Source organism: Rattus rattus, chromosome 2, assembly GCF_011064425.1.
Source record: "Rattus rattus isolate New Zealand chromosome 2, Rrattus_CSIRO_v1, whole genome shotgun sequence".
Lineage (NCBI taxonomy): Eukaryota > Metazoa > Chordata > Mammalia > Rodentia > Muridae > Rattus > Rattus rattus.
This window is the reverse complement of record NC_046155.1, coordinates 82,205,760-82,231,662: the sequence shown is the minus strand read 5'-3', so window position 1 is coordinate 82,231,662 and position 25,903 is coordinate 82,205,760. Positions and strand designations below refer to the sequence as shown.

Below are 25,903 nucleotides of genomic sequence, written 5' to 3'. Positions count from 1 at the left end.
CCACCCGTCCATTCCTTATCCACATACTCTTATGTTACCCACTTATCTATGCGTTCAGCTATTTATCTGTTCACCCCTATTCCTCCTATCCATGTAACTACTCATCCGTCCATCCATTCCCCCACCTATTTTTTATAGATTTATCCATTTGCCCATCCATCTGTATAACCACCTACCCTTCTACTGACCTATTTGTCCTCTATCCAGCTACCTACATAGCATTCACCCACTCCATCCATATATCCATTTAATTATCAACCAACCTATCAATTTATACTTGTTAGTTTTTATTATCAGCTTAGCACAAAATAGACTCACCTGAGAAAAGGGAGCCTGAGTTAAAGAATTGCCTCCATTATTGACCTGTAGACATGTCTGTGGGAAATTGTCTTGATTTATGACTGATGTGGGAGGATTCAGTACTAGGCAGGCGAGCCTGGGCTGCAGAAGAAAGCAATCTAAGAATCCCAGAGGTAGCAAGCCAATAAGCATCATTTCTTTATAGTTTCTACTTCAAGCTCCTGCCTTGAGTTCCTGCCTTGGCTTCCTTCAAGTGGATTTTAGCCATGGCATTTACCACAAAAGCAGCAAAAGTGACTAGAATACCATCCATCCCTTATCTGCCTACCCATACATCTATAACTTTATCTATCTGTTTAAACCTCCTTTCTTCCCATCCATCTATCCAACTATCCTTTCAGCATGTATTTATATAGTATATTTAAGTGCCAGATTCTATACTAGATGTTTGGGGGGAATCAGATGGTTCACTCTCTGTAAAAAGTTTATTTACAACTTCTAAGGGTAGGAAGATACAAAGATATCACTTCAGTGCAGAGCAAGACAACAGTGAATTTTAAGAGATGTGGCGTAGGACATACCCTCAGTGATATTTATCAGGTGCTGATGGGAAGTGAAAAGCCAACCACAAGTCATTCATAGCTTTGGCTGCCAAGGTCTAGAACTTCTAGGCCGTGGGGATCACGTTTGAGAGGAAGAGCAAGCCAAAGGGACATGGCAGCTTTGGAATTTAGCTTGGGGACAAAAAGAACAAAACAAACAAACAAATTACAACTCCCCCCAAAATACCAGTAGGTAGACACATAGACACATCCAGAATGAATGGAGCTTTTCCATGAGCCTGTCCTCCGGTGTCCCTCTGCATGAGCCTGTCCTCCAGTGTCCCTCTGCATGAGTTTGAAGACTTCTTGGCAGCACATTGGTAATTTTTCATCTTGATTCCAAGGACTGTCAGTGAGAGCAGGGTCCACTGCTCCAGGCCAAAAGCAACCCATAGCAGAATAGCTACGGATTTGGAACCAGCTTTCTCCAAACTCTGTCCAGCTATGTGAAAATAGTGTAGCCTCTTTGAAGCTTGGCTGCTCCTGTTCTACCATGGTAGATAATGTTGAGCCTGAAGTGTTCTGGGATTAAGGCATCTGAAACCCAAGTTCAATGGCTCATCTATTCAAACGGACCAGAGAGCTTGAGGGAACATACACAATTAAAGTAGAAAGGAGGTGATGGTTAATGATGTGGATGCTGGAACTCATCTCCTAGAGTCAAATCTTCTTCCCATTTCCCTCTTTCTCTTGATTCCCTTTGTGTCTAGAAGACCATGGGCCCAGTCATTAATTTACAGTAGGAGTATTTAAAATATATTCTCCTTGGACCTCTCTCAATGCTTCAGATCATGGGGACAAAGAGGTGCTGAAATCGAACCCAGTGCCTTATTCATGCAAAGTATAGTTTGAACCACTGTGTCCCATCTGAAGCTCTCCTCAGAGCATCCTGACTCTTCTTACAACAGATGTAAGGTATCCTTCTCTCTTTGGTTTTTTACCCAGAAACAAAGCAAGTAAGAACTAGGGCTAAGCTGAGATCTTCCCTTTACAAAGACTTCTGGGAATTACTGAGGTCATGTTGCTGGTAAGCACACAGTGAGGTGGGGGTTTGAACTTGGGCCTGTCTAATTCAGATCCTTATTTCATAGAGTTTGGAGCTGACTCGAAAGACAGGCATCGAAGCAGGTCACTTATAAGGAGATGAACAAGTAAGAGTGAGTATAAAAAATACGTTCCGAGCAGTGGTGACTGTAGAATGGGTGATATGGGCAGGAAATGACAAATCCTTAGTTATGGACTATGGGATTGTGAATATGGGTCTATGAATTCTGAGGCCAAAAGATTCTCAGAAGAAGTAATCAAGTCTAAAACCCATTCTAAACAGCACAATACTGTGACCTAGAATATTCCCAATAATCAAAAAATAAAATACTTTCCCAAAGATCGTGGCATCAAAAGGGCCATACATGTTCTGCCCCACCTCCAGCATCTAGTGGCTTTCCCCACTGGACTAGGTGGAAGGTGGTCACTTGGCATTGGAGATTGAAAATAGGCTGTGGCAGGCTCAAGGCCTCAACTCCAGGACTGAGTGCTTGGCAACGCCTCCTCAGAGTGGAGAATGGTAAGGGTCTAAGAGTCATCGCCACTTCCCAAACACTAGCCATATGACCTTGGGCAAGTCTCGTCTCCTGTCTGGATATCTGATTGCTCATCTGTAAAATGAATGTTTGGAAGTAGATAGATTTTGCAAATCCCTTCTGGCAATAACGGTTGTGGAACCAAGGCTGTCCTTCCCCCTTGGAGATGTGTTCTCACAGCGCCTTCTACTGACCATTCAGCAGAGAGCAGGAATAACACCGATCTCAGTTCTCTCGAGCCAGGCCTAGGGAAATGAGCTATCAGTTGCCTCCCTCCTGTGTGTGTGTGGGTGGGTGGGGGGTGGGGGGTTGGGGGTTGGGGGTGGGGTTTAGAACCCCAGATCAGAGTTGGGAAAAATGACTTCCCAGAATCACAGGAGTTTAGGGAGGGAGACTTAAGACCATTGCGTCAGAGCAGTGTAAGCCAACACCTGCTTAGGGATTAAGAGTTCCCAGACTGGTTGCTGTGTATAAGATGGTGCGAATAAAGATCCTAGGACCTGCCTGAGAGAAGCTGTGTCTATATGAAGCTACAGAACTGAGACTTGTTCATGTGAGACCCGGAGGAAACAAAGGGTGTGAAGTGTGCAATTATTACTAGGTGCTAATTAAGTTTGGAATGTTCAGGTTATCATGTCTAGCAAACATTTTGGGAAATGGCTTGGCAATAGATCTAATGCTGAATACATACACAACCACATAAAGGAGTCTAAAGAGTCTCTATAGCTAAAAACTGGAAGCAACACGCATCCCCATCAACAGTAGAATAGATCAATAAACATCAGTAAAGCGAGCTCAATTCTCCCAATAGAAAGATGCCAGCAATTAAAATGATCAAAGTGTAATTAAACACAACAAACAGTTTCCAAACTTACAAAGGAAACTTTGAACATAAAAAGTTAGGCTCAAAGATCCCTATTGTGTGATTCCTTTTGTAGAAATTTCAAAATTAGGCGAAGCTATAACAGGAGAAAATGATTAGCCTGGGGTGGTATAAAGACAGGAGGAGGAAGGCATGGCGCCTGGGGAGCATTGCCAGTTCTATTTTATTTTCTGTGAGACAGGGATTTGCTGTGTAGCCCAGATTAGCTAGGATTACAAATGAGCATCATTGCATCTGACTTATTTCAGAAAGAGGGTTAAAAACCACTGTGTTAAAAACCTATCAATCCACGGAGAGGAATGGGCATGAGATGTCTATTATATGACAATAAAATGTATCGAAGCTATTCTGTAACTGTAGATGGACCTCACGTTGTTCATCACAGTCCTGGCTGCTTCACCACCAGCAGTAATAAAAGTAATAAGAGACATAACTGTTTTGAAGATAAAATCTTAAATGCTTATCTTCTAACTGGTAAGCCTCAGTTACACAGGACAGCATGACAGGGCAAACCAGTTCCCAAGGAGGGAGGAACCAGTCACCAATGAGCTGCCTCACTGGGCTACTCAATTAGGGCCTGAAAGAATCCAAGAAGGTTGAGTCCTCTCTGCTCCTTTCTGACCTTGAACCTCCTTTCTGCCTGGCCCTTCTGAGACTAAAGAGGTATTTCTCCAGGTTCTGATCTAACTGGAGGGTTCTGAGGTCAAGGTTTACCAGAGGGACTTTGTACAGGGACAGCCTTGGACCAGGTCAAAGAGAGCTGGGCTGAGGGAGAGGTTTGAAATGCACAGTTTGTCCATGACAGACTTGGATTGTCAAATATCTCCATTTACCATTGACTCCATGGAAGGCAGGTGGTGTGTTTGAATTGTTACACTAGTGGAAGTCGGACCAAGCATGAATTGCTTTGTTTCAGCTCCACTGCACACAAGGTGTCAGTTTCCTTAGGGACAGGAGAGGAGGCTGAATTAGATCACCAGTGACATTCTTTTGGGTCTCCCAGGGTTAAGGGCTAGTTCCCGCTGAGGGTGAAGGGATATTAATGCTGCCCTGAGAAGAGTTGTTTTAATATTCTTTAGCCTTGACAGAACTAGTAACTTTCACCACACACATGCTCCTACACATAGGCATGTATGTAGATGCATGAACACATGTATGTGTATATATCTATACACAGGTATGTACACAGACAACTTGGAAAAATTCTGAGGCTATCATAGACCAACAAAGGGTCATGTAAGGAGGTCATGTGTCAAGGAAGAACAACTGAGTTACGCCTTTATAATTGGTCTCATCTGAACTGTGCAGCTTTGGGAAAGTGACATAATACTCTTGAACCTGTGTCTCAGCTGTAAAGTGTGACCTTTGATTACTGCCCCAACTACAGACACCAAATAAATGGGAGGCAGTGTGGTATTTGTATAACACTGGAGTGTTACTTATGCTTCTCTGTACCCAATTTTTCCTATACAAAATGGAAAAATAACAGTACATCTTGATAGCCCCTATCAAAGGACTATTGTGAGGATTAAGCTAAAGACTCAATCAATAAATATAGCGTTTGACTGGCTGGTTTTTACATACTAAGCATTCACAAACTATATTGGATGTGTTAAAGGATGACAAATGTAATTTTAAAATTTAAAAGATAATAATTGAATACAATGCTTTTGTAAGGAGCATTCATCTACTAATGAAAAGACTGAAATTTTTTTGGGAGAGGAGGTAACAGTAATTACTTTAGGTTAAAGGAAAATCATTTTGAGCAAAGTTCCAGTGTGGAGTGTAGGCTTGGCCATGTTATACCCAGAACTTCCTTTGTTGTGTAATACTATGTCTTATAAAATATAAATGTACTCACAAGCACTGCTTGAAGAGCATTTCTTTTTTTTTTTTTTTTCCTTTTTTTTTTTATTATTATTAACTTGAACTAGTACATTTCAAATGTTATTCCCTTTCCCGCTTTTGTCCCCTCCCCTTCCTATAAATGGGTGGTCCTAGGGGTTCAGTCTTAGCAGGACCCAGGGCTTCCCCTTCCACTGGTGCTCTTACTAGGATATTCATTTACCTGCAACTAGGTCAGAGTCCAGGGTCAGTCCATGTGTCTTTGGGTAGTTAAGCTCTGGTTGGTTGGCATTGCTGTACATATGGGGTCTCTCCTTGAAGAGCATTTCTGAACTAGTGATTAGCCCAGCTTTTGTCTTCTATAAATAGGTCCAATGTAAAATCTATAGTGTTCTAGTTTTGACTCAATTTGTGTGGATAAGGTGTCTAATTGGCATTTATGGTGGCTGGTGTTGATTGTACATATACTTGTGCATTCTAGACAAGTGCTCTACCACTGAGTTACATCCCAAGCCTCCACATGTCTTTCTGATACTTGTGTACTGAAAAGCATCACTATACGACGTCCCAAGATTTCATTGCTCATTGCCTGCTGCATGCATTGAGTTCTGGACCAAACTTAATTTTCCAAACTCTTAAAGAAACATCTTACTGATTCTTTGTGAGTTTCACATCATGCACCCCTGTCCCACTCATCTCCCCATCCCTTCCTATCTGCCCTCTGCCCTTGCAATCTTCTCCCCAAAAGAAGATAGACAAAACAAAACAAAGCATAGAAAACACCACATTGTGGAAGCTGCAGTGTGTCCTAGTGTGTCCCACAGCTTTATTAGCAAATGTTCATTGCATTGAGTCAATGGTTGGATACGAGGCCTTGGATCTCTGCTACAGCATTAATACTGAATCCTTACCAGGACTCCTCTCGGATATCCTATTGCTGCTCTGTGTTATGGAGGTGCTGCAGCTTTGGATCTACAGGACCAGTTCTTTCATAAGCTTCAGCAATTCATAAATGAGGTAGATTTGGGGGTGAGTGAACTCCAAGTCCTGGATCTGGGCCTCAGTGGTAGCTGAGTTAGTCAGTCTGCCAGCTCTCCAGCATTGTCTCAGCTAACTCACCAAATTATACAGCCAGCAATGGGCAGGGGCAGCTCTTCCACACTCATGCCCTTGGTCCCAGTTAACCATACCACCAGAGCCAGCTCTACTGTCCTGTCCAGTTGAAGGGTGGGGCCCATTTTCCCAAGTGCTGCAGCCAAATGAGGGCTGGGACAACTCTGACACTCTCACATGCTCAAGGCTTGCTCATTTGTGCCTTGGCCTGTGTTGAGGGTGATGGTGGTGGTGCAGGGCCAACTGGTGAGGGTGCAGGGCCAGCTCTCCCACTCTCATGATCCCAGGGCCAGCTCTTTTGACTGCCACAGGTGACAAGGGGGAAGGGGACACAGGACATCAACCTCATGCCCATGCCACTTCACAGGCAGGCAGATGGAGTGGCAGGACCAGCTTACCTGCTTGTACCCTCAGGGCTGGTTCACTGCAGTGCCCTCCACCAGGGCCAGCTCTACTGTGCTGCCCAAGTGAGGTCCAGGGCCTACTCTCCTGAGTGCTGAAGCCAGTGAGAAATGGAGTCAGATCTCCAGAGTGCTGCCACCAGTAAGGGGCAGGGCCAGCTCTGCATAGCCCTTGTATATCTATATGATCCTATGAAGCATCCCAGACCAGGAATGTTCACATGGTCTTCAGTGGTAGCATGGGGCCATGGACATTGACACAGATCCCTGCTGCTGCATGGCCACAGACCCATGCATGGCCCTCAGCAGCAGCACAGGGCAGGACTTCACCACGGCCCCAGGTGTCAAGATTGGCTACTACCAACAAATTATTCCTCTCCGCCCTCATGTCTCTAGTTCTATCTCCCTTTATAATGCTCAAAATGTTCTTTTCCTCATTCTCTTTCTGTCCACCATATACCTGCATCTCATAGTGGTTCCCACTGTGCATGGGCCACACAGCTGGTGGGCCTCTGTGTGTCCTCCACCTGCTCAAGCTGTCCTGGAGCATCAGGCCTCTAGGTGTCTTTACCAGACTGGGCGGTGGGCAGGTCTTTGGGTGTTCTCTGTCCATCTGCCTTGATGACATGGTGACAGGCTGGCCTCTATGTGTCCTCTACCTGCACCATGTCAGCCCGTTTCCAAACTCTTAATAAGTTTGTTCCCTCCCCCTTTTGTCAATGAATAATATTCATCCCAGTGTTTCTCTTGACTACACCCCCACTGATAACTATTATTATGCTTCAAACCTCAAGTCCTTTTTAATTCAATTAAGATAAAGCACAACCTTCCTCCTTATTGAGTTCTTACATTCTCCCCACCCACTCTTCCCTGATCCAGTCCCTGATCAGTGCAACTCATGCTTCGAGGCCCTGATTCCACATCTTCTCCAGGACACTAGCTATATTGCTGTCTGTGCCTCTTTAATGTCCACCTTGTCATGACAGAGAGAAAGAATGGACACACCATTTCTCTTCTGAACCTCAGTTCCCATCTACAAAACGAAAGGGCTAGGCTCATTGAGACAGAGAATGTTCCTCCTCTCCAAGATGAGCAAGGCTGCCGCGGTTTTGTTTTGCTTGGCTTTGGCTGCTATTAGCCTGCATGCCCTCTTCTGCTAAGGAGACTCTGAGCCCTAGAAGGGTAAGACTGCCCTGTGCCCTGTGCCCTGTGCCCTGTGCTTCTGACACCAGTTGCTTCAGAAGCTCCATAAGGACTAAGACAGTTTTTCTGAATCTGAGTCAGCTTTCTTTTCATTGTCCCCATCATCCTTCTACCATAGAGTTTCTAGGTGCTGGACCCAGAGCACATTACCTCAGAGGACATTATCAAATGTGCCATCCTGGACTAGACACTTTCTTATTCAGCACCTTGCTGGGCAGCACTTGGAGCAGAGGAGGAAGAAGAAAGTTAATGGGAAAGGATACATGGCTGGAGTTCTGCCTGCTTTGTGGGAATTTGTTCAGAATTTGGGTCTTGTGTCTTGGAGGTGTGTGTGCATGTGACTCTCTCTCTCTCTCTCTCTCTCTCTCTCTCTCTCTCTCTCTCTCTCCTATGTTTATGGCATGTGTGTGTGTGTGTGTGTGTGTATAAATATGCATTCATGCATGAGGATCAGCTGAGTGCTTCTGTACAGTATATATGAGAGGTCTGTGTATGTGTTTTTGTATTAAAAAGTCATGCATATGTCAATAAACACATTAGCACTGAGTATCAACACTGGTATGCATGCTTCTGTTTGCCAATTTATTTATCTGTTCACATGTGTCTGTGAACACACACAGACATTTTCTATGAACACATATATCTTTGATGGATCATTTATACATATGGGACATATGAAGCTGTGATATTGTGTGTGTACTGTACTAATGGAGGCAGAACACAAAATTTAGCTAAGCATATGTGCTCCAAAGTCTGCCTACCTGGGCATAAGCCCTGACCTCAGCACTTAAAAATCTATAATATCCTCACCACAAAGATTGTTTACTCATCTTTAAACTGGAGAGGATGATTGTACCTACCTTTAATATTTAATGTGAGGGTAGAATGTCCATAGTTCATGTTAAAAATATTGATCATTACAAGGTTATTCATGCTAGTAATAAATATATAAGTGGCTGATCTGGAGGGTTTAAGTATAGCTTTTTGTATGTGAAGATATAGCCTCAGGCACATAACCTTAACAACCTTGTTGTATGTGTGTGTCTCTGTGTGTGTCTATATGTGTGTCTGTCTGTGTTTGTCTGTGTGTATATATAACTATTAAACTTTTTATGTTAATGTATACAAAAGCATCTAGGTGCATAGAACTAGAAACCAAGGACAGGTATATATGTATTTAAGTGTGGTATTCTTAAGTATGTTCTAACAGGACTGTCTGAGGGAAAGGATTATGATTCATGTTTTATCTTATCCAGAACCTGGGCCTGAGATTTAGCAGTTATTCGGCACATTTATGTTGACAAAATGCATGAAGCGGATGGAGTAGGTAGAGACTATTTCTCAAATCCCATGCTCACTTGAAAACAGAGTAAAAAGCAGGGACAACTAGTTACCTAGCTAGGTGTATGACACATAAGTGGAAAGATAAATTGATAAGTAGATGAGATGGAGGGCTAGATAGATGATAGCTATAGAGAGATATAAAAAGGCAGACAGACAGAGGACATTTATTCCTCCAAGTTTGGCCCTAGTTGGGTGGAATCCTATCTACTTATTCTAAAGGAGATTTCAAGTTCATTTCTCTCAGAAGCCTAACCATTTTGTCCTGGTAGCTTTATGTGTTATCTTGGACTTGCTGTGAGGGCCTGATGTCAAGGGAGCCACAGACTGAAAAGTGAAGTCTCCTACCTAACACTTCCAAGAGCCTGTTTCCTTTCACCTCTGACTATCTGGGTTCATGTAGAAGTATACTTAACAGGAGAATTGTACTACTTAAAAGATTTAAGAACCTTGTTCTGGTCCCAAACCGTTCAATCTACTGAATAGAGAAACTCAGCCATGGAGAAGGGAGAAGTTTATGATGTCCAGACCTCTGCTGTCGGCCAGTTTCTACCATTCAGTCTCCACAGGAATGCAGTAGACATTGACCTTGAAGCTCACGAGGAAACAGAAGCTGCTGTCACAGTGGCTCATGGGAAGAAACAGTCTCATTCATTTGTGACCCACCCATGAGGTTAGTCTCATAGGCTATTTAGTGTTCCTTGGTCCCACTTAACTCACCTCAGTTGAGGGGAGCTGGAGACCCAAACAGCAAACAGGAGTACCCTAAAGCAGTGTGAGTCTGGGGCAACAAGATGGTAGATCATCGCTGCAGTTCCATGAATGAGGAAGTGATATGCAACTGAAATGCAGGACACACACAGAAAAGCAGCTGTAACCAGCTATATAGCTTCAGGAAGTGTGTTAGATGGAATGGTGGACAAACTGTGCTGTCTCATGGCTTCTGTGATCTGACTCCTAGTGTGTAAGCGAGTGTAGTAAGATATACTACTTCCTTTGGTCTTCTTGATCCACTATCATCAGATTATTTAATATACTCTTTAGAAATCATAATTAGTAAGGAAAGCATCTGATATGCTTCCAGTGTACAGGCCCCAAGTGTAGAGATGCGTGTAGTTCTAGGGACCATTGTAGTGGTGGAGAGCTTAGAGAAGTAGTGGAACCAGTCTCCCCTTTGAGAGTCTTCAACCTCCTCCCCACAACTGCATGTGTCCCAGGGTGACTGTTTAGACCAGAATGGAAACATATCACAAAGAATAAATGCAAGGGTTCATGTATTCATGACATCGGCTGTCAGGACAAGAGAGATTTTGAAAGAATCATGGGATTTGCCCTTTTCTGCCCACTAACAGGACAACTCTAACCAGGAGTTATCAATACACATTGCATTTCCAGGGCTGTTCACATGATTCACAGAGGGATTCAGTTCTACTGAAGGGTGGATATGAGCCGTTGCCAGAGGGAAGAACTTCAAGGCCAGGTGCCCAGCTGGACTCTCAGAACAGCCAGGTCAGGAGGACAGGCAGGAAGAACATGGGCCAGGCCAACAGGAACCCTGAAATACAAGAGACACGAGTCAAGTGTTAAGCTTTGATGACACTTAGCAGTCAATGCCAGATGGCCTCCTTGCCACTTGCTACAGAAAAACCAGAAGGCAGCATAGCTCAAAATTTGGTCGGGACAACAACTGCTTTTTCCATTTTCTTCTGGGAACACAGACAGGGGTCTTCTCAGCCTTCTTTGCAAAGAGGTGATACTGGGAGACTAGATCTTGTCAGTGAAATAAGGATGAAAATTATAAATTTCCCTTGTTGGGTAGTAATAAAAGCCTCCAGCATATTCTCTCATTTGCCAAATATCCCGGATCTGACTCACAGAACATAGTGATGTTACCAAGAATTACCGGAGGGTAAGAGGAGTATGAGTTTCTAAGGACTAGATCATAACTGTATTCCCTAGCACAAAGGCATAGAGGATTTAGGGTTATTGGCTAGAGTTTGTGCATCACTTACAGTGACTAATAAAGAATAGACCGAAAGACATGATTAGAATGCACCACCTCTGAGGCTTGACTATTTAGATAGGAACCTCAGGTCCACAACTACCTGGGTAGAAGTGGACAAAACATTATACGTCTTTTTTTGCCCAATTTTCCTTATATAGAAAATGTAACTATTTATGGTACCTATTGATATATCAGATTTCATAAGATTTTAATAAATCAGTTCATATCAAGCATTTAGTATAGCACTTGTGGACTGGAAACTATATCTCAGTGACAACCTGCTTACATGGCAAACCGGTGGTCTTAGGTTCAATCCCCGATGCCACAATAAAATAAAATATAAAATATGTGCCTAGAACATGGGAAGCATTGCATAAGTGTTGGTTTTGAAAACTAGACTTTGATATCTTGTGTGTGTGTGTGTGTGTGTGTGTTCTGCGTACTATTATATGTTCAGTGTTAGGAAGGGGGAAATATTGGATAGCAGATGTTTTGTATAAGCATGTCAACCCCCTTTGACACCACTACCAAATAAGACATCTCTCCACCCCCAACAATTCAAAGTAATTTGGTGATATACTAGAGAGTGGGGAGGGGAGCACATGATCTTCAGAGACACAAATTATGACAGAGCGTTTTTACGATGAGAGATGAGACCTAGTTCGTGCTGAAGCATCAGAAGTGAATCTGAGTGATGGCAAACTATGAGAACCACAGAGCCCTCTTGTGGCAGTTTGCTCCCTCTTGTTAGATCCATTCCCTCCACCTCTAGAAGGTGCCAACATTCACAGCCCACCCAAGAAGAGAGACAGCTCAGCAGGCTGGAAAGTCACTGTTCAGATCACTGTGCTAAGCTAAAAAGGTGACGAAAATGGGGGAGACTTGAGGTGGCTGACTCCCAGGCACTTTTGCTCTGTGCTCTGTGCATGTCATAAAATCACACAACGAGTTTTAATTTTCTGGATACCATAGAAGTTACCACTGAACTGTTCTTGTCTGGGACATATTTAGACTGCCGCAAAGTTGAGGTCTTGAATATGAAAAGACCATTTTCCTGCCTATGTTCAAAATATCTGTTTTTCAGAGGATAGAAAAAATATGTTTTCCATCTTGCCCAAAACACATTCTTCGATGTCTCTGGCCTTAAATTCCACCTCATTCATCAAAGCCCCATTTGGATGCCTGTGCCATCTGAACTCTCTTAACTTGCTCTGATATGGTTAATTAGGCCTCCGTGAACTCCTGCTCCCTCTATCTGCTTGTCTCTGAGCATCTTATGCCCATGTCTCGTTTATCTAGTCAGCTGGTGTTGCCTCTGCCTGTTCAGCTCCATTCACCTAATACTTCCCGATCCAGAGACACTTTCTCTCTAGGTCAAATAGTTTCTCTAACAGTTCTTCTGATCCATGATCTCTTCCTGCTTTGATCATTACCCCATCAAACACTGCTTGGGCATAGGGCCATCCCAAACAGAGATTCTATTTCCAAGGTTCCTTTGCAGCCAGGTGTGGCCACATAGCTAGATAATAAACAAGGAGACATAAATGGAGGTGTTAGGGGGCCAGCCACCGATATGTTCCATAACACTCACTGACTTCCTTCATTTTTCCCCTGTCCTGAACTCTGGATGGTAACTTACACCATTAAAATGATGATGTCACATGAAAGGGCAAGCAGGAAGGAGCTTGAATCCTTGACTGATCATTCTATCCTGGATTCTCTTACATATAAGATTTCACTCGTCTTACAGAAATAAACGTTTCTCTAATTTGAGACTTCATTACTTATGTCTGTAACTTCTATCACACCACCCATCTTTTATTGCTAACTAAACTATTTTTTTATTTATTTCTCATCCTGGAACACAAGCTCTCTGAGGGAAGGTACCTGCTCTGACTTGATCAGCATTGTATTATCAGTTCCTAGAGCACACAGTCTTACTTGGTAAACATTTGCTGTTGAGCAACTGGATTCACTGCTAGATTCACTCTAGGGTTAGCCTCATTTCACTAAGCCATGGTTCCAAGCACAGGCCCTGACACATTGAAGGGGATGCATAGATGTCCAGGACAAAAGGAAAGACTTGGCAGTGCTGTGAGAAAAGCATAAGGAAGCCATGTACCTGTATTGCGGGGAGTCCCGTTGGAGGTATCAGGATTCTGAACACCTGTGGGCAAGAGCAGCAGGTGAGGGTCTCCTTGGTCATGCGCTGATGGCTGCTGCCATGGAGCTACAGCTGATCCCAATCTTCCTGGGTCCCAGTCATTACCCTCACAAGCAATCCTCACCGTGAAGGTTTCTGTCATCTGGCAGGTACATATCTAAAGCACATTCCATCTAATTTCCCTAATGGATTTGTGGGGAAAGTACCTCCATCTCCCATTTGCCAGTGGGAAGAGAGAGGCTCAGTGATGTTAAGGAACTTGCTATGTTGATTTTTCAGACAGTAGCAAGAGCTGGAATTCCAGCCCTCGATGGTGGCTACTTCCCATTGTCAACCAGAGGTGCCTAAGAGATGGTAAAGCACAGCTCAGGGTGTGTGTGTGTGTGTGTGTGTGTGTGTGTGTGTGTGTGTGTGTGTGTGATTTTCCAGAGAAGAACAACTAAAGGTATCAAAAACTTCCCTGAATGTACAGTACTATTCTATAGCCTGGGAAACTTGGGGGTTTAAAAGCAGGAAGTTTGAAAGTTCCATGATTCACTCCTTTTCTCTCCCTCCCCTCCCCTCTCCCTTCCCCTTCCTGGTTGCAATAAATTGAGCATCTTTGTTCTGCCTCACCCTTTTTCTGTGGCATTCTGCCTGAATAGAGGCCCATAGATTAGAGGCAAGTCACTGTGGACTGAAACCTCGAAACCATGAGACAAAATAGATCTTTCCTCCTTTAAGTCAATTCCAGCCACAGAAACAGACAGCTAACAAAACCTGTGGACTAGTTTCCAAGGAGGATGCCCATAATCCTCCTCTTCAAATTGTCCTGGGACACCACACAAGGCTCTAAGTTGAGAGCTCAATAAGGGGACAGGACCACTCAAGGCAGAGCCTTCTTCACGTGACAGCTCAACTTGTTCTTCGCAGAGGCTGAGCGGGAGTAGGCTTACCTCCCGAGGCTGCCCAGAACAGCAAAGCTGATGATACACATAAAACTGTTTAGCACAGAGTGAAAGTGAAAATATTATTTGACATGAATTAGCATAACTGCATCTTAATTTCTTCAAGCCAGAAAGTTCTTTCTTGTTTGGTAGGAGAGGCTCTTAACTCCTCCATTCAGGTGGCAATACAAACCATGAAAGTACTATAGACACTTGTGTAAGATAGATGAAAACTTACAGGGTGGTTGCTTAGCTACCCCTCTGTCCTATCTCCAGAGGACCATTGCTACATTTTGGAAAGGACAGTCAACCTAAAGGGCCCTGTATACGCTGTGAGGAAAGGCAGTGAAATAGACTCATCTGGTTTCATTCTAACTCCTGCCAACCATAAACAAGTGATCTTAGAAAAATCTATTAATCTCTCTGAGCCTTGAATTTTAACCAATCAAAAGGAAACAATCATGGAGGGATTAAGTATTCTGACGAATGTAAGAGTTATACCTAGTTTCTAACACTTAGGCACCACCATAAATGCCAAAACAGTTCAACTCATAGAAAGACATTTATCAGTTATGGGTGAACCGAAAAAGCAGAAAAACCCAAGGCTGCTGGCATTGATGACTCTAGACATCTAAGATTAATTAACAGCATGTGGCCATCTATCCTTGCACCAAGTCTCACCCACTTACTTTTCTTAGTGATGGGTCCTATATCCAGAACCCGAGTTAAGTCGATGGCTGGTTCACTACTGCGAAGTCGACTTGTAGAGCAAGACTGTAGAGACATAGAACTCGTTGTATTAGAATGCAAACACATGTCACAGATATAGATATGGATATCTGTGGACCCGTGGCCTAAGCACTTGGATATCCTATCATATGGCCTTCTTTCTGATGGTGTGGTTCCTGTCAACTGTGAGAATTCAGTCAAACCTTAACACACTTGAGTTTGACTCTCATCTCTATTCTCTCTTATACAATTGGGACAAATGTCTTCATCTGTCTATTATAATCAACAGTTCATGTCTGGTTTTCTTTTGTCAGTTACTCATACATTTCATTTATTCATTTATGCATACAAGCATGTAAGAAGGTCGAGGACTAACACCAACTGTCTATCTCCATTGCTGCCCACCTTACTTTTTTGGTACATGGTCTCTCAGTTATCCTAGGGCTTGTTATTTTGGTTAGGCTGGTGATACAGTGAGTCCCCAAAATCATCCTGTCTCTGCACTCCCAGGACTTGGGTTATAGATACATGCCACAATCCTAGTTTTCATATGCATTCTGGGTACCCAAACTTGGGCTCTTGTGCTTGCATAGCAGGCCTTTTACCACAGAGTTCTGCACACCTGGTTTTAAATATTAAAATAAACCATAATAGTAGCAACATATAGACATGTTGAAAACACTCAAGGAACATCAGCCATTCAAAAAAGCGTCCAGTAGTGGTGAATGCATGGGCTCAGATGGGGACCATTCAAATCTGATATTCTAGTTCTGTGTGGGGCTTTGAGTTAGGAGCTTCTCTGATCCCTGGTTTCTTTATCTGCATAGTGAGGCTTCATTTCCTCATTGAGAGAGCTCAGTTAGGTAACGATGAAAGGACTGTGGTAGAAAGTGCCTGACGTAGAGGGGGGACTAAAAAAAGCCTTACCACAGCAAGACACACACACACACACACACACACACACACACACACATCCCTCATCTGAAAGCCTGAGGTAAAGAAGTCTTCAGTATTTGGGAATTTCTCAGTTTTGGTAATATTCACAGTCTTTACAAGCTACTCATCTATAATACAAGACTCTGCAACCCAAATATTCCAAAATCTGAAACATGTTGAACTTCATCTTGGCCCTCAAAAACTTTAAGATTTTGGAACAATTTTGGGTTTGAGATCTTTGAATCAATTATGCTTAATCTATAATACCTTAATTATTCATAATAATTGCTATACTAAGGAAAGCTGTTCTGCCTTCTAAATAGACAACGATTACTCATAAATAGGCTTTGGGGATACTCAAAGTCTGTGCAGCGTCCTTCTTTAACCATTTCTCTTATAGTCATCTACCCATCCACCTGTCTCTCCACCTCTTCAAGCATCCATCCATCCATCCATCCATCCATCCATCCATCCATCCATCCATCCATCCAGTCATTCATCTATACAGCCAATTTCTTCCTTTTTCCTTCCTTCCTCCCTCTCTTTTCTTTCTCCCCGCCTCTCCCTCCTTTCCTCCCTCTCTCCTCCTTCTTTCCTACCTTCCTTCCTTCCCTCTATGCATTTATCCAATCTTCTTTCCATCCATGCCTCCATCTGTAAACCCAATAAATGTATATAGAGAATCTACTGGGCATCAGTCCAAAAAGACACTCACTGGTTGACACTGTTCAGCAGTGGAGTCACACAGGTAAACCTCACAATGCAGGAAAACTAGGTCGTAATTTCCAGCAAACATGAACATCTGCACTGAAAATCGACTTTCCGAGGACACCCCATTCTCCTCCACATTGATGGTGGAATCACGTCGGTTTGGGCATCTAGGAAAATGAAAAGGGCAAAGGAGTAACTTCTAACCGAACACTGAAGAATTGCCATCATACTTTTATGACATTTTTCTAGTCCATCATTCCTCAATAAGATTTTATAGTTTAAATTTGGGGGTGCACAGTTTCTAGGGCAAGTCCCCATTTTTAGGTAAGTAATCCAGGGCTGGTAATTATTCTTGTTATCCCTCCATGGTCTAGTTTATTTGTTTTTTTTCACATTATTTAAAAAATTCTGTATTACTGAAAATTATATGCATATGAAATGTGATCATGCCTTCCATTTCCCCCAATACCTCCATGTATCCCTTGACTGTAGAGCAGAGATAATCATGTCCATTTCATATAACTAATATGAGAGAGCACTCAATGGGGCTGCCATGTACATTTTCTCAGCACAGTGCTTGGCATACATCTGAACTCAAAGACAAATATTACCAAGGACCATTAATATGATTTGAATTGTGACCTCAAAATAGGCATTTCCTTTGTTTTTATCATTAAACAATATCCAATCATATCCTGTCCTATAATGTTTGTAATATCATGTTCACTTTAATCAATTTAAATATCTATATACTGGTCCATTATCACTTAATTGTGCTACGCTTTTACAGTAAACTTAACAGGAAAATGATCAAGAACACTGAAATGGAAAATGATTGGTATTTCTGTACTGGACTCACCCAATTTGTTTTAATACTTTAGGTTAAAATGTCAGGAATAACATTCCAAGATCAAACAGGATGCTTACAATATGTAATGTCAAATTATTTCTAAGTGGGGTGAACCAATTTACACTTCTGCCAACACTGGAGAAGGTTTTACCCAAAACTTAGTTATGACAAAAACAAACAAATCGCAGAGTCTCCGGATACCTGTTTCTGATGATGAAGTACTTCACAATGTCATTCCTGTCTCCTGAAGGGGTGGCATAGCAGTTTGTCAGCAACAGTTTGAACCTGGAGGTATCACCTCTATTCAAGAGGGCGCCCACATAGAGTGTATTCTCCACTGGAAGCAACACTTTGCTTCCTTCATAAGGGTGTGTGTAGCTTTGGTCTTGGAAGAGTGCCATTGTAACAGTGAACTCTCCTGCTCCACCCACATCAACATTCAGGGAACTGAGACAAGGGAAAGCACAAGAGTGGATATATCAGGCTTTGAACAGAAAAGGCAAATAAATCAAGCCCTGTGTTAGTATAAAGCAATGGGGGGATGGGAAGATGCATCTCTGATCTCTAAATTAATAGCTGATGATCCTTTGAAACAGAACTCTTATTGGCATCTAAGCACTGAACTTGGCAGACAGTCGAGCCTGTCTCCAGGATCTGTACCCATTTCACCCAGTATGACAAGTACATTAAGCTCTTACTCAAGGAAGAAGAGTTAGTAAACAGTGCCATCTTATCACCTGGGCAACAGGATTGAGTTCAGATCTTATAGGCTCACTATTTTTAGCCTTATGTCCTGTTTCTCCACCCCACAATCTTCAGATGAACCCATTTGAACCAGATGAATGGCTTTCATTTTTATATTTATGAGCATAGGCTCCAAGACACTTAAAGCCTGGAAACATTTGAACTTCAGCATTTTTAACCCATTTAATCCTGCAATTGAGAGTCCAGGAGGCAATTGGGAGATGGGACAGGCACCTTGGATTTCTGGATGACAGTTTAGAAAAAACCCCTGGCAATTCCAGGACTATGTAAATAAACCCAGGTCAATAAGTTTCATTCCAGGCAAAGGTGTGGTGAGAAACAGATGCAAACAGAAGTCTGGATCCCATTCCACCTGGACTGTTGTTTCGGTCTCTTTCTGCTGAGGATAGGTGCTGTTTCTTCAAAGGTAGACTTAAATCCCAAGCCTTCAATAAAGCCTCTATATCCCCTTCTGATCTCTACCCCACAGAGATTAGGTCTGGGACCTGTGTCCACTGACCCAAAACACCCCAAGCTTCTTCTACATTGCATTGTCTAATTATTAATTAAGATATGATTCATTGCTTGCTGCCTTTCTTCTCAATAGACAGTTCCTGTAGTATTTGTTTTCTGAGTACATCTTAAGCACTTATCAATGGTATAGTGCTGCCTCATAGTGGATGTCTTCACTATTCATAAGTGCCTTGATCAGGCTGAAAGTTCTTAACTATAATTCAGAAATGGATAAATTAGGGAGTGGAAGCTCTTGAAGCAGGTTGGTAACACTGTGTGGACATTATAGATTGTGTGATCAATGTCAGAGCTACTTGTCAAAGATCAAAGGTCAAGACAATACCTTACAATGGGCTGGAGTGCAGTTTGGAGACTGACATTCATGTCCAGAGGGTAGGCACACTGGAAGTTGACGTTGACAAGGAAGTCCCTGATAATGAAATCAGTGGCCAAGGAGAGGGTGTTTCTATAGATGGCATGGGTCCCATTGTTCTTTGGCACAAAACAAAACCAAAAACAAACCATATGTATTTATTATGCAGATGTGTGTAGGTGTATGTTGAACTCAGATCTGTCTGGTTCCATAGTCAGTGTTCCCAGGAATAGAGTCCCTTGAATTCTGGCCTCCAGGGAGTAGGGTTTCTCTTCTGCCTGTTATGATAACCCAGAGTATGGGAAGCCCAGAGTAAACACTAGAAAATGAATGACTGACCCTGTGGAAGAGCCAGAGGTCGATGCTCTTGCTCTTCCTTCACCACTCCTAATTAAGATCATCATATTAGAGCCCACTTTATAAAGTTCAAGTGTTAATCCCAGCCTAAGCTCTTTAACATGGACCAGAGTGTGTAAAATCACATAGCCCTGGAGGTCCAAAGAGGATAAGACATTTGCCTAAGATCTCACAGCTAGGAAGATGTTCCCATTAGCACAGATCTTATCTTCCAGTAGCGATGGGCGTGAATAGCACTTACCTCCAGGATGTTCCCACAGTCATTAGCCACAACAGGGCTGGTCGTGGACACCCAGTTGTTGGGCTCATCTTTCATGGTACCTCTGCAGTTCCGGTCATTCAGGTAGGTGATGATCTCCTCCTTGAAACCCAGATCTCCCAGCAAACACTTGTCCAGCTTCACCTTGATCTCATTAGCCCCACAGTCCAGAAGAGGCTGCAAACTCTGAGTGTCTAGGAGGCCAAGAGTGAGGTCAGTGGAGTGAAGAGGGGACTAGAAACAATGATGGGCATCTACATTCTCTGCCTTGCCCCATGCCTAACAAGGTGCTGAATAGACTAGATGGGGTCTGGGACCCCAATAGAAATCACACTCAAACTGATAAGGAGACCTCTGCTCCAAGACTTCTAAGCATCTGAAGTACAGATGTGGCTTAGCTGCTGTTTGGAAGACAAAATGATCCTCCTGTTTTAATCTTTATTCTAGATTAAACCAAAGCCCACACCATAGCCACTTGTTGCTAGAGTATTCCAGCAGCTGACCTGGAAGCTTGGTCTGGCCCCGCCCTCTCTCACCCTTGCAAACTCACTGGCTTATAACTCTCCAGGCTTCCCCAATGTCCATTTATGGCCCCTTCCTCTGGTCCCTGCCCCTTCCCAACCCCCTAAGCCTCATGCCTCTAGCCCTGTCTACTCAGTCCGAGGAGCTGCTCACCAGAAACATTGAGGTCTTGCCTACAGACACAGGACCAGCTGTTATTTTGGAATACACATTCCTCCTCAGGACGACAAGCAATCTCACACTTTTTCGGTGCGGTGGAGGGGTCTAGAGGGAAGGAATGGAGAGGAAAGATTAGGATGCAGAGCAGGGTGGGTCTAAGTCCTCCCAAAGCAAGGCTCTCATTACATCACAGTCTTTCTAAACATATGAGATACTTGCCAGAAGAGCCATGGTCACAATTCACATTTCCTAGCTCCTAAACCCAGCAGAGGGAGTAATATCCCTGAAACTGCCTGGCAGGCCAAGTACTATGCTAACTACTTTCCATGCTATGGTCCGTTTGAGCCCTGTGGTAGAAACCTGTGACAGAACAGAATAATTTTAATTCCATGGTTGCCAGCACTACAGGGCCTGGGCTTAAGTCCCAGCTCTTCTCATTCCAGCTCTGTCGTACAGGGACAATGGTGACCTTTCTGTTTTCTAGACCTTATAGGAACAACTACATGGATCCTACTTCCTGGACTGAGTAGGGAGTTTCAGTGCACTGGTATGATTAAAGAAGTGTGGTAGTGAGTGTATTGTGGGCAGTGCAAGCTGTTAGCTTTACCCTTTGCTTCAGATCAGAAAACAGGTTCTAAGAGGAGTACAGTTTGAGACAAGTAAAATTTGAATGAGCTTGGGTTCTTCCTGTTGTTTGTATGTTTGTATGTGTGCTTGTGTCTGTGTGTGTCTATCTGTGGGTCTGTGTATGTTTCTATGTGTGTGTCTGTGTGAGTCTATGTGTATGTCAGAGTGTCTTTGTGGGTTTGAATGTCTCTCTCTCTCTCTCTTTCTCTCTGTGTGTGTCTATATGTATCTTCGTGTGTGTGTGTGTGTGTGTGTGTGTGTGTGTGTCTGTGTGTGTGTCTGTGTCTGTGCTGTATGCATATATGTGGGTGTGAGCACTCATGCATGCACAGAGGCTAGAGGAAGATGTCAGGTGTCCTGCTCAGTCACTCTTCACCTTATTCCCTTAAGACAGGGTCTCTCATTGTACTAAGGTCCAACATCCTGTCCCTGGTTCCCACAGTAGCAGACATGCTTGATCACGTTGCACTTCTTACATGCGTTCTGGGGATCTAAACTCTAAATGTGCCCACCATTTCACAGCAAGCACTTCTACTGCTAAGCCTCCTAACTAGCCCAATATTATGCAATATTCATTTACAAGTCAGGCTATCTCACAGTCAAATGTAAATTTCAGGCTTGTACCTGGCATGTCCCAAATTACATTTCCATGTGTATCCCTGACAGGAGCCCAGTGGTGGTTGCTTTGTTCAGTCTCCTCCTGACTGTCTCTTCTAGCTCAGCTCCACTGAGTCCTGGGCACTAAAGCTCACATTTCCCTGCAGCTGCTGCTTACCTGTACAGTATCTCAGACTGCATTCAGGGGTGCCCTGTAACTTGTACACGTGATATTCTCCTGATTCTCCCAAACAGGCCTTCACCTGGACCTCAGAACTCCAGAAACAACAATTTTCATTCCAGTTGGCACAGGCTGTGCGGTTGACAATGCCATCTCCAAGGATGGGGTGCGATCCACTCAGCCACATGGGAGCATAGGTGTGGCACCGGTACACATTCACACAGGTCTCCGGCATCTTCACTCCCCCATCACCCACAAAGCGGTACCAGCCCCTCAGGTGACTATCACACTCCTGCGATGACACCGTGTTCTCTGTGCTTCTGGAGGGATCATTCAGGACGGTGTGATTCTGGCAGGGGTCAAAGCAGATGCTAGCACTTGATGAGCCGGGGGCTCCACAGTCCAAGTCCACATTGGAGGTGTTTCTGGGGTTTCCATAACCTGAGAAGAACAGAGAGCATGTGAGTTTATTGAGCAACTCCAAAGCCCTTAGGGTTCTTAGCCCTTCTCCATTTTGCTTTGAATGTCCTACTGATCCCAACGAGGTCAATAGGTACAGATTGCAGTAATTAACACCAAACTTTGTCATTCAGGAGGCAGAATGATCAGGAGCCAGGACATCCAGGCCAACACCTTGCACAACCCCCGCTGCCCCACACTGGGTTACAAAGAGCTTCTCCGTGGGCCACTAGCAAGATACCATGTGAGTCCTGCTCAACCATTGTTTGTTTTGCCCATGAATGTAGTATAATATTCCCTGAGAAAATTCTTAGTTGTTAGTAAAGTGAGTTAAGCAGAAAGCAATATTGACATGTTGCTTAATTTGGCAAAAGATGAGTATTAAGATACATGTCTTAAGGTAAAAGTTATCCTAAGTTGGATCCATCTCTAGAAGCAATCACAAATTTGTTTATAGCCCTTGGAATTTTCCCATGCAGGCATGAACACACACACACACAACACACACACACACACACACACACACACACACACACACACACACACACACACACACGGGGGCTTTTAGTGTATTATAAAATTAACATTGTTTCCTATCAGTAGATAACATTACAGGCCAGCATCTACAGACGCAACATGTCAATCATTCCCAAACTTAGTATTATTGGTATATTATTGACTGAGTTATTTATTATTGTACAGGTGTCTTCAAATAGAATTAAAGAACCCTTGGCCTCTACCCACCCAATGCAGAGGCTGCTTTTGAAGATTGCAAGCATTTTGAATGGTTTCGAAAGCCAAAATTATCTCCACTGAAAACCACTCACCGAACAGGCCCATTTCTGTTCTAGAGGAGGGTGAGCTATGATGTCTGAAGAGTCAGAGAAACGATGAAGGGGATGATCAGATGCTGGAAGAGGGGATTTAAGAGCAGCTCTGACCTGGCTGGTAACCTGGAAAGGTGCTGATGCTCTCAGGAGATTTTTTTTCCAGAGAGTCTCTTTAAAAATTAGTTTTGTGTAGGGGTCTAAGAGATAGCTCAGTAAGTACAACACCTTGTAAGCATGAAAGATGTGAGTTTGAGCATGGAGAACTCGCTTTTAAAAGCTAGGCACAGTGGTATGAGTTTCGAATCCCAGTGCTGGGGAGGTGGGAATAGGAAGGTCCTTGGGGGTTCACCAACCAGCCAGCCTAACCTACACCGAGACTGAGAAAGTGTGTTATAAAGCAAAGTGGATGGCACTGGAGGAATGGTAGAATGGTGCGCGTGCGCATGTGTGTGTGTGCGTGTGCGCGCACACATATGCAAATACAAACATAGGATGTAGGGATGATTCTATTAGTTCTGTTAATATTTATAAAATAAATATCCAACCACTAAAGTTTTTTGAAGACCCTCCCAGGGTCCTTTTGGGTATGTATGCTTCATTTGAGAGGCAAAGCCTTCAAGGTTAAATGAGATGTCTTCCATATGATGCCAGACCCAAGAGCCTAGGTCCAGCGAGTTACCTGTAGAATGATGAGTGAAGCACACCTTTGGGCTCACAATCTTATATGCATCAGTGAGACATTTTTTTCAAAGGAAGGAAAAGGCTGCTTTTCAGCTTTGCTCATGTATGTGTTTACTCTAAGAAGAGGAATTGTCGTCCTTGTTATTCTTGGCTCATTTCCCACACACCCTGTGCTTTCCCATGGGGGTGAGAACTCAGTTCTCTCCCTACCCTCCCACCATAGGGCTCGCATTCGCACCTTTAGCATAGCTGGGAACTTTTGCTAGAACTGTCTGGGTTGCTCCCATTTGCAGACCTTGGGAGCTGGGTGTGGGTAATATATCATTCTGATCTCAGTATTGTGTATTGTGGAGGCCAAGGCCAGAGGATGGAGAGCCAGCAAAACACACACACACACACACACACACACACACACACACACACACACACACACACACACAGAGAGAGAGAGAGAGAGAGAGAGATTTTTTGAAAAATAGAGATATTGTTATATCTAGCACCTATTTTTTATAGATGGGCAACTTGATAAAGAAGGGGAATAGAGTGGCAGAACGATCTCCCTTATCTTTCAGTCTGTGCTCTCTAATCACCTCCTGGAGGGACTGCACAAGCTAAGGTTCCTGGCTCCCCTTCCCTTTCAGGCTCTGAGAGAGTCCTGCCTCCCTTGCTCTTCTCTAGTCTTCTCTAGTTTCCAATTCCCTGGTTTTAGAACCAACCAAGCAGCCTTCTCCCTTCCTCTGCTCCTTCCCCAGGTCTCCTGGAGCATCTGGGATCCCTGGTGAGCAGACACTCACCTTGATATGTTGTAGATGGAGATACCAGTGTCAGAAGGCAGGAGGCTGCAGCCAGCCACAGCAGGTCACAAGCCACCATCCTTTTCATAAAGTGAGGCTTGCTGGTTATTCTGCAGCCTGCAGATCCTCCATAAATCTATAGAAAAGGAAAGGCTCACATTAGGTCAAGCTAACAGACCTTTAGCCCCTGGGTAAGGTTGAAACGCCTGTCGGCTCAGCACCTATCACATGACTCTATTTGCTTGAAGCCCCTTTCATGATTTGTCTCACTTAGGTCTCTGAACCACTCCAGAAAGGCACTGTTGTTGGTGAAGAAGTTTTGTCTTAAGAGTACATAATCCAAACAATATTGATGCAGCAACTTCTCTGAAAATACGGACATTACATGGCCAACATATGGCATCAGGTCCAGGTTCTCGGAACCCAAACTGTTAACATGACATGCAGAAATGGAGTGGGATGGGAATAGGGGCATTTCAAGATGAAATCCATAGCAAGCTAGCAAAAGGTGGGTCAGAGCTGTAGACTTTCCAGGAGCAGTATCTGCAAAGTCCCTGCGTAGATGCAACTGACAGTCTCTGGAAATTGAAGGCAAGAATTCTAATGATTATTGGTATCTAGGGAGGAGAGTTCTATCTATCTTGATTTTATGCATCAGGTTCTGCTAAGGCACTCTGGAATTTCACAAGTGGCACTATGTTAGAGACTGAATTCTAAGCCTTTTTCTCTCTGTACAGAAGAGGGCATACACTGGCATCCCAGTTTAAAAAGAATTACATGATGAAATAATTAATGAATGAATAAGCAAGAAAGAAGCAAACAATATAAAGACAAAAAATGTCTGCTGACTTCCAGTGACATTTACCCTTCTGTGCCCTGAAAGGGGACCTCTGGGTGATTTCTTACAACCTCTAAAGGGTGGAAATTGGGGCTAGAAACCTGTTTCTGATGGAATATCATGAATAAATTATAAGAGAACAGAGACAGAGGAGTATCCAGGACTATGCTTTTAGAGATGCCAACCCAATTGGACACCTATGAGTAGGACTATGAACTGACTTATCTGAGGAACATTTGACAATGGCTAAGGCCCAGAGACACTTCTGGGTTCAGAAAGTTTGCAGATGGCCCTAGCAAGTCCAGTATATAAAGAGGATGAAACTCACTGGGAGGAATAAATCTCACTGGGTTTTGGAACAGGACTTACCATGAAAGAAG

General features: G+C 43.5%; 1 protein-coding gene and 1 pseudogene across 1 annotated transcript; both read right to left on the bottom strand.

Moving 5' to 3' along the window:
- LOC116893132 overlaps positions 1 to 6,448 on the bottom strand; it is a 135,341-nt pseudogene extending 128,893 nt beyond the window's left edge.
- Positions 6,449 to 10,525: 4,077 nt separating this feature from the next.
- On the bottom strand, positions 10,526 to 24,797 carry Gp2 (glycoprotein 2). Its single transcript, XM_032895647.1, has 10 exons — positions 24,686 to 24,797; positions 21,919 to 22,362; positions 20,511 to 20,621; positions 19,818 to 20,029; positions 19,190 to 19,338; positions 17,791 to 18,036; positions 16,744 to 16,906; positions 15,053 to 15,137; positions 13,396 to 13,440; positions 10,526 to 10,823 (listed from the first exon to the last, which is right to left on the bottom strand). Exons 1-10 carry the CDS (start codon positions 24,771 to 24,773, stop codon positions 10,765 to 10,767), a joined length of 1,602 nt encoding a protein of 533 aa, XP_032751538.1. The 5' UTR covers positions 24,774 to 24,797; the 3' UTR covers positions 10,526 to 10,764.
- Between the last annotated feature and the right edge of the window lie 1,106 nt (positions 24,798 to 25,903).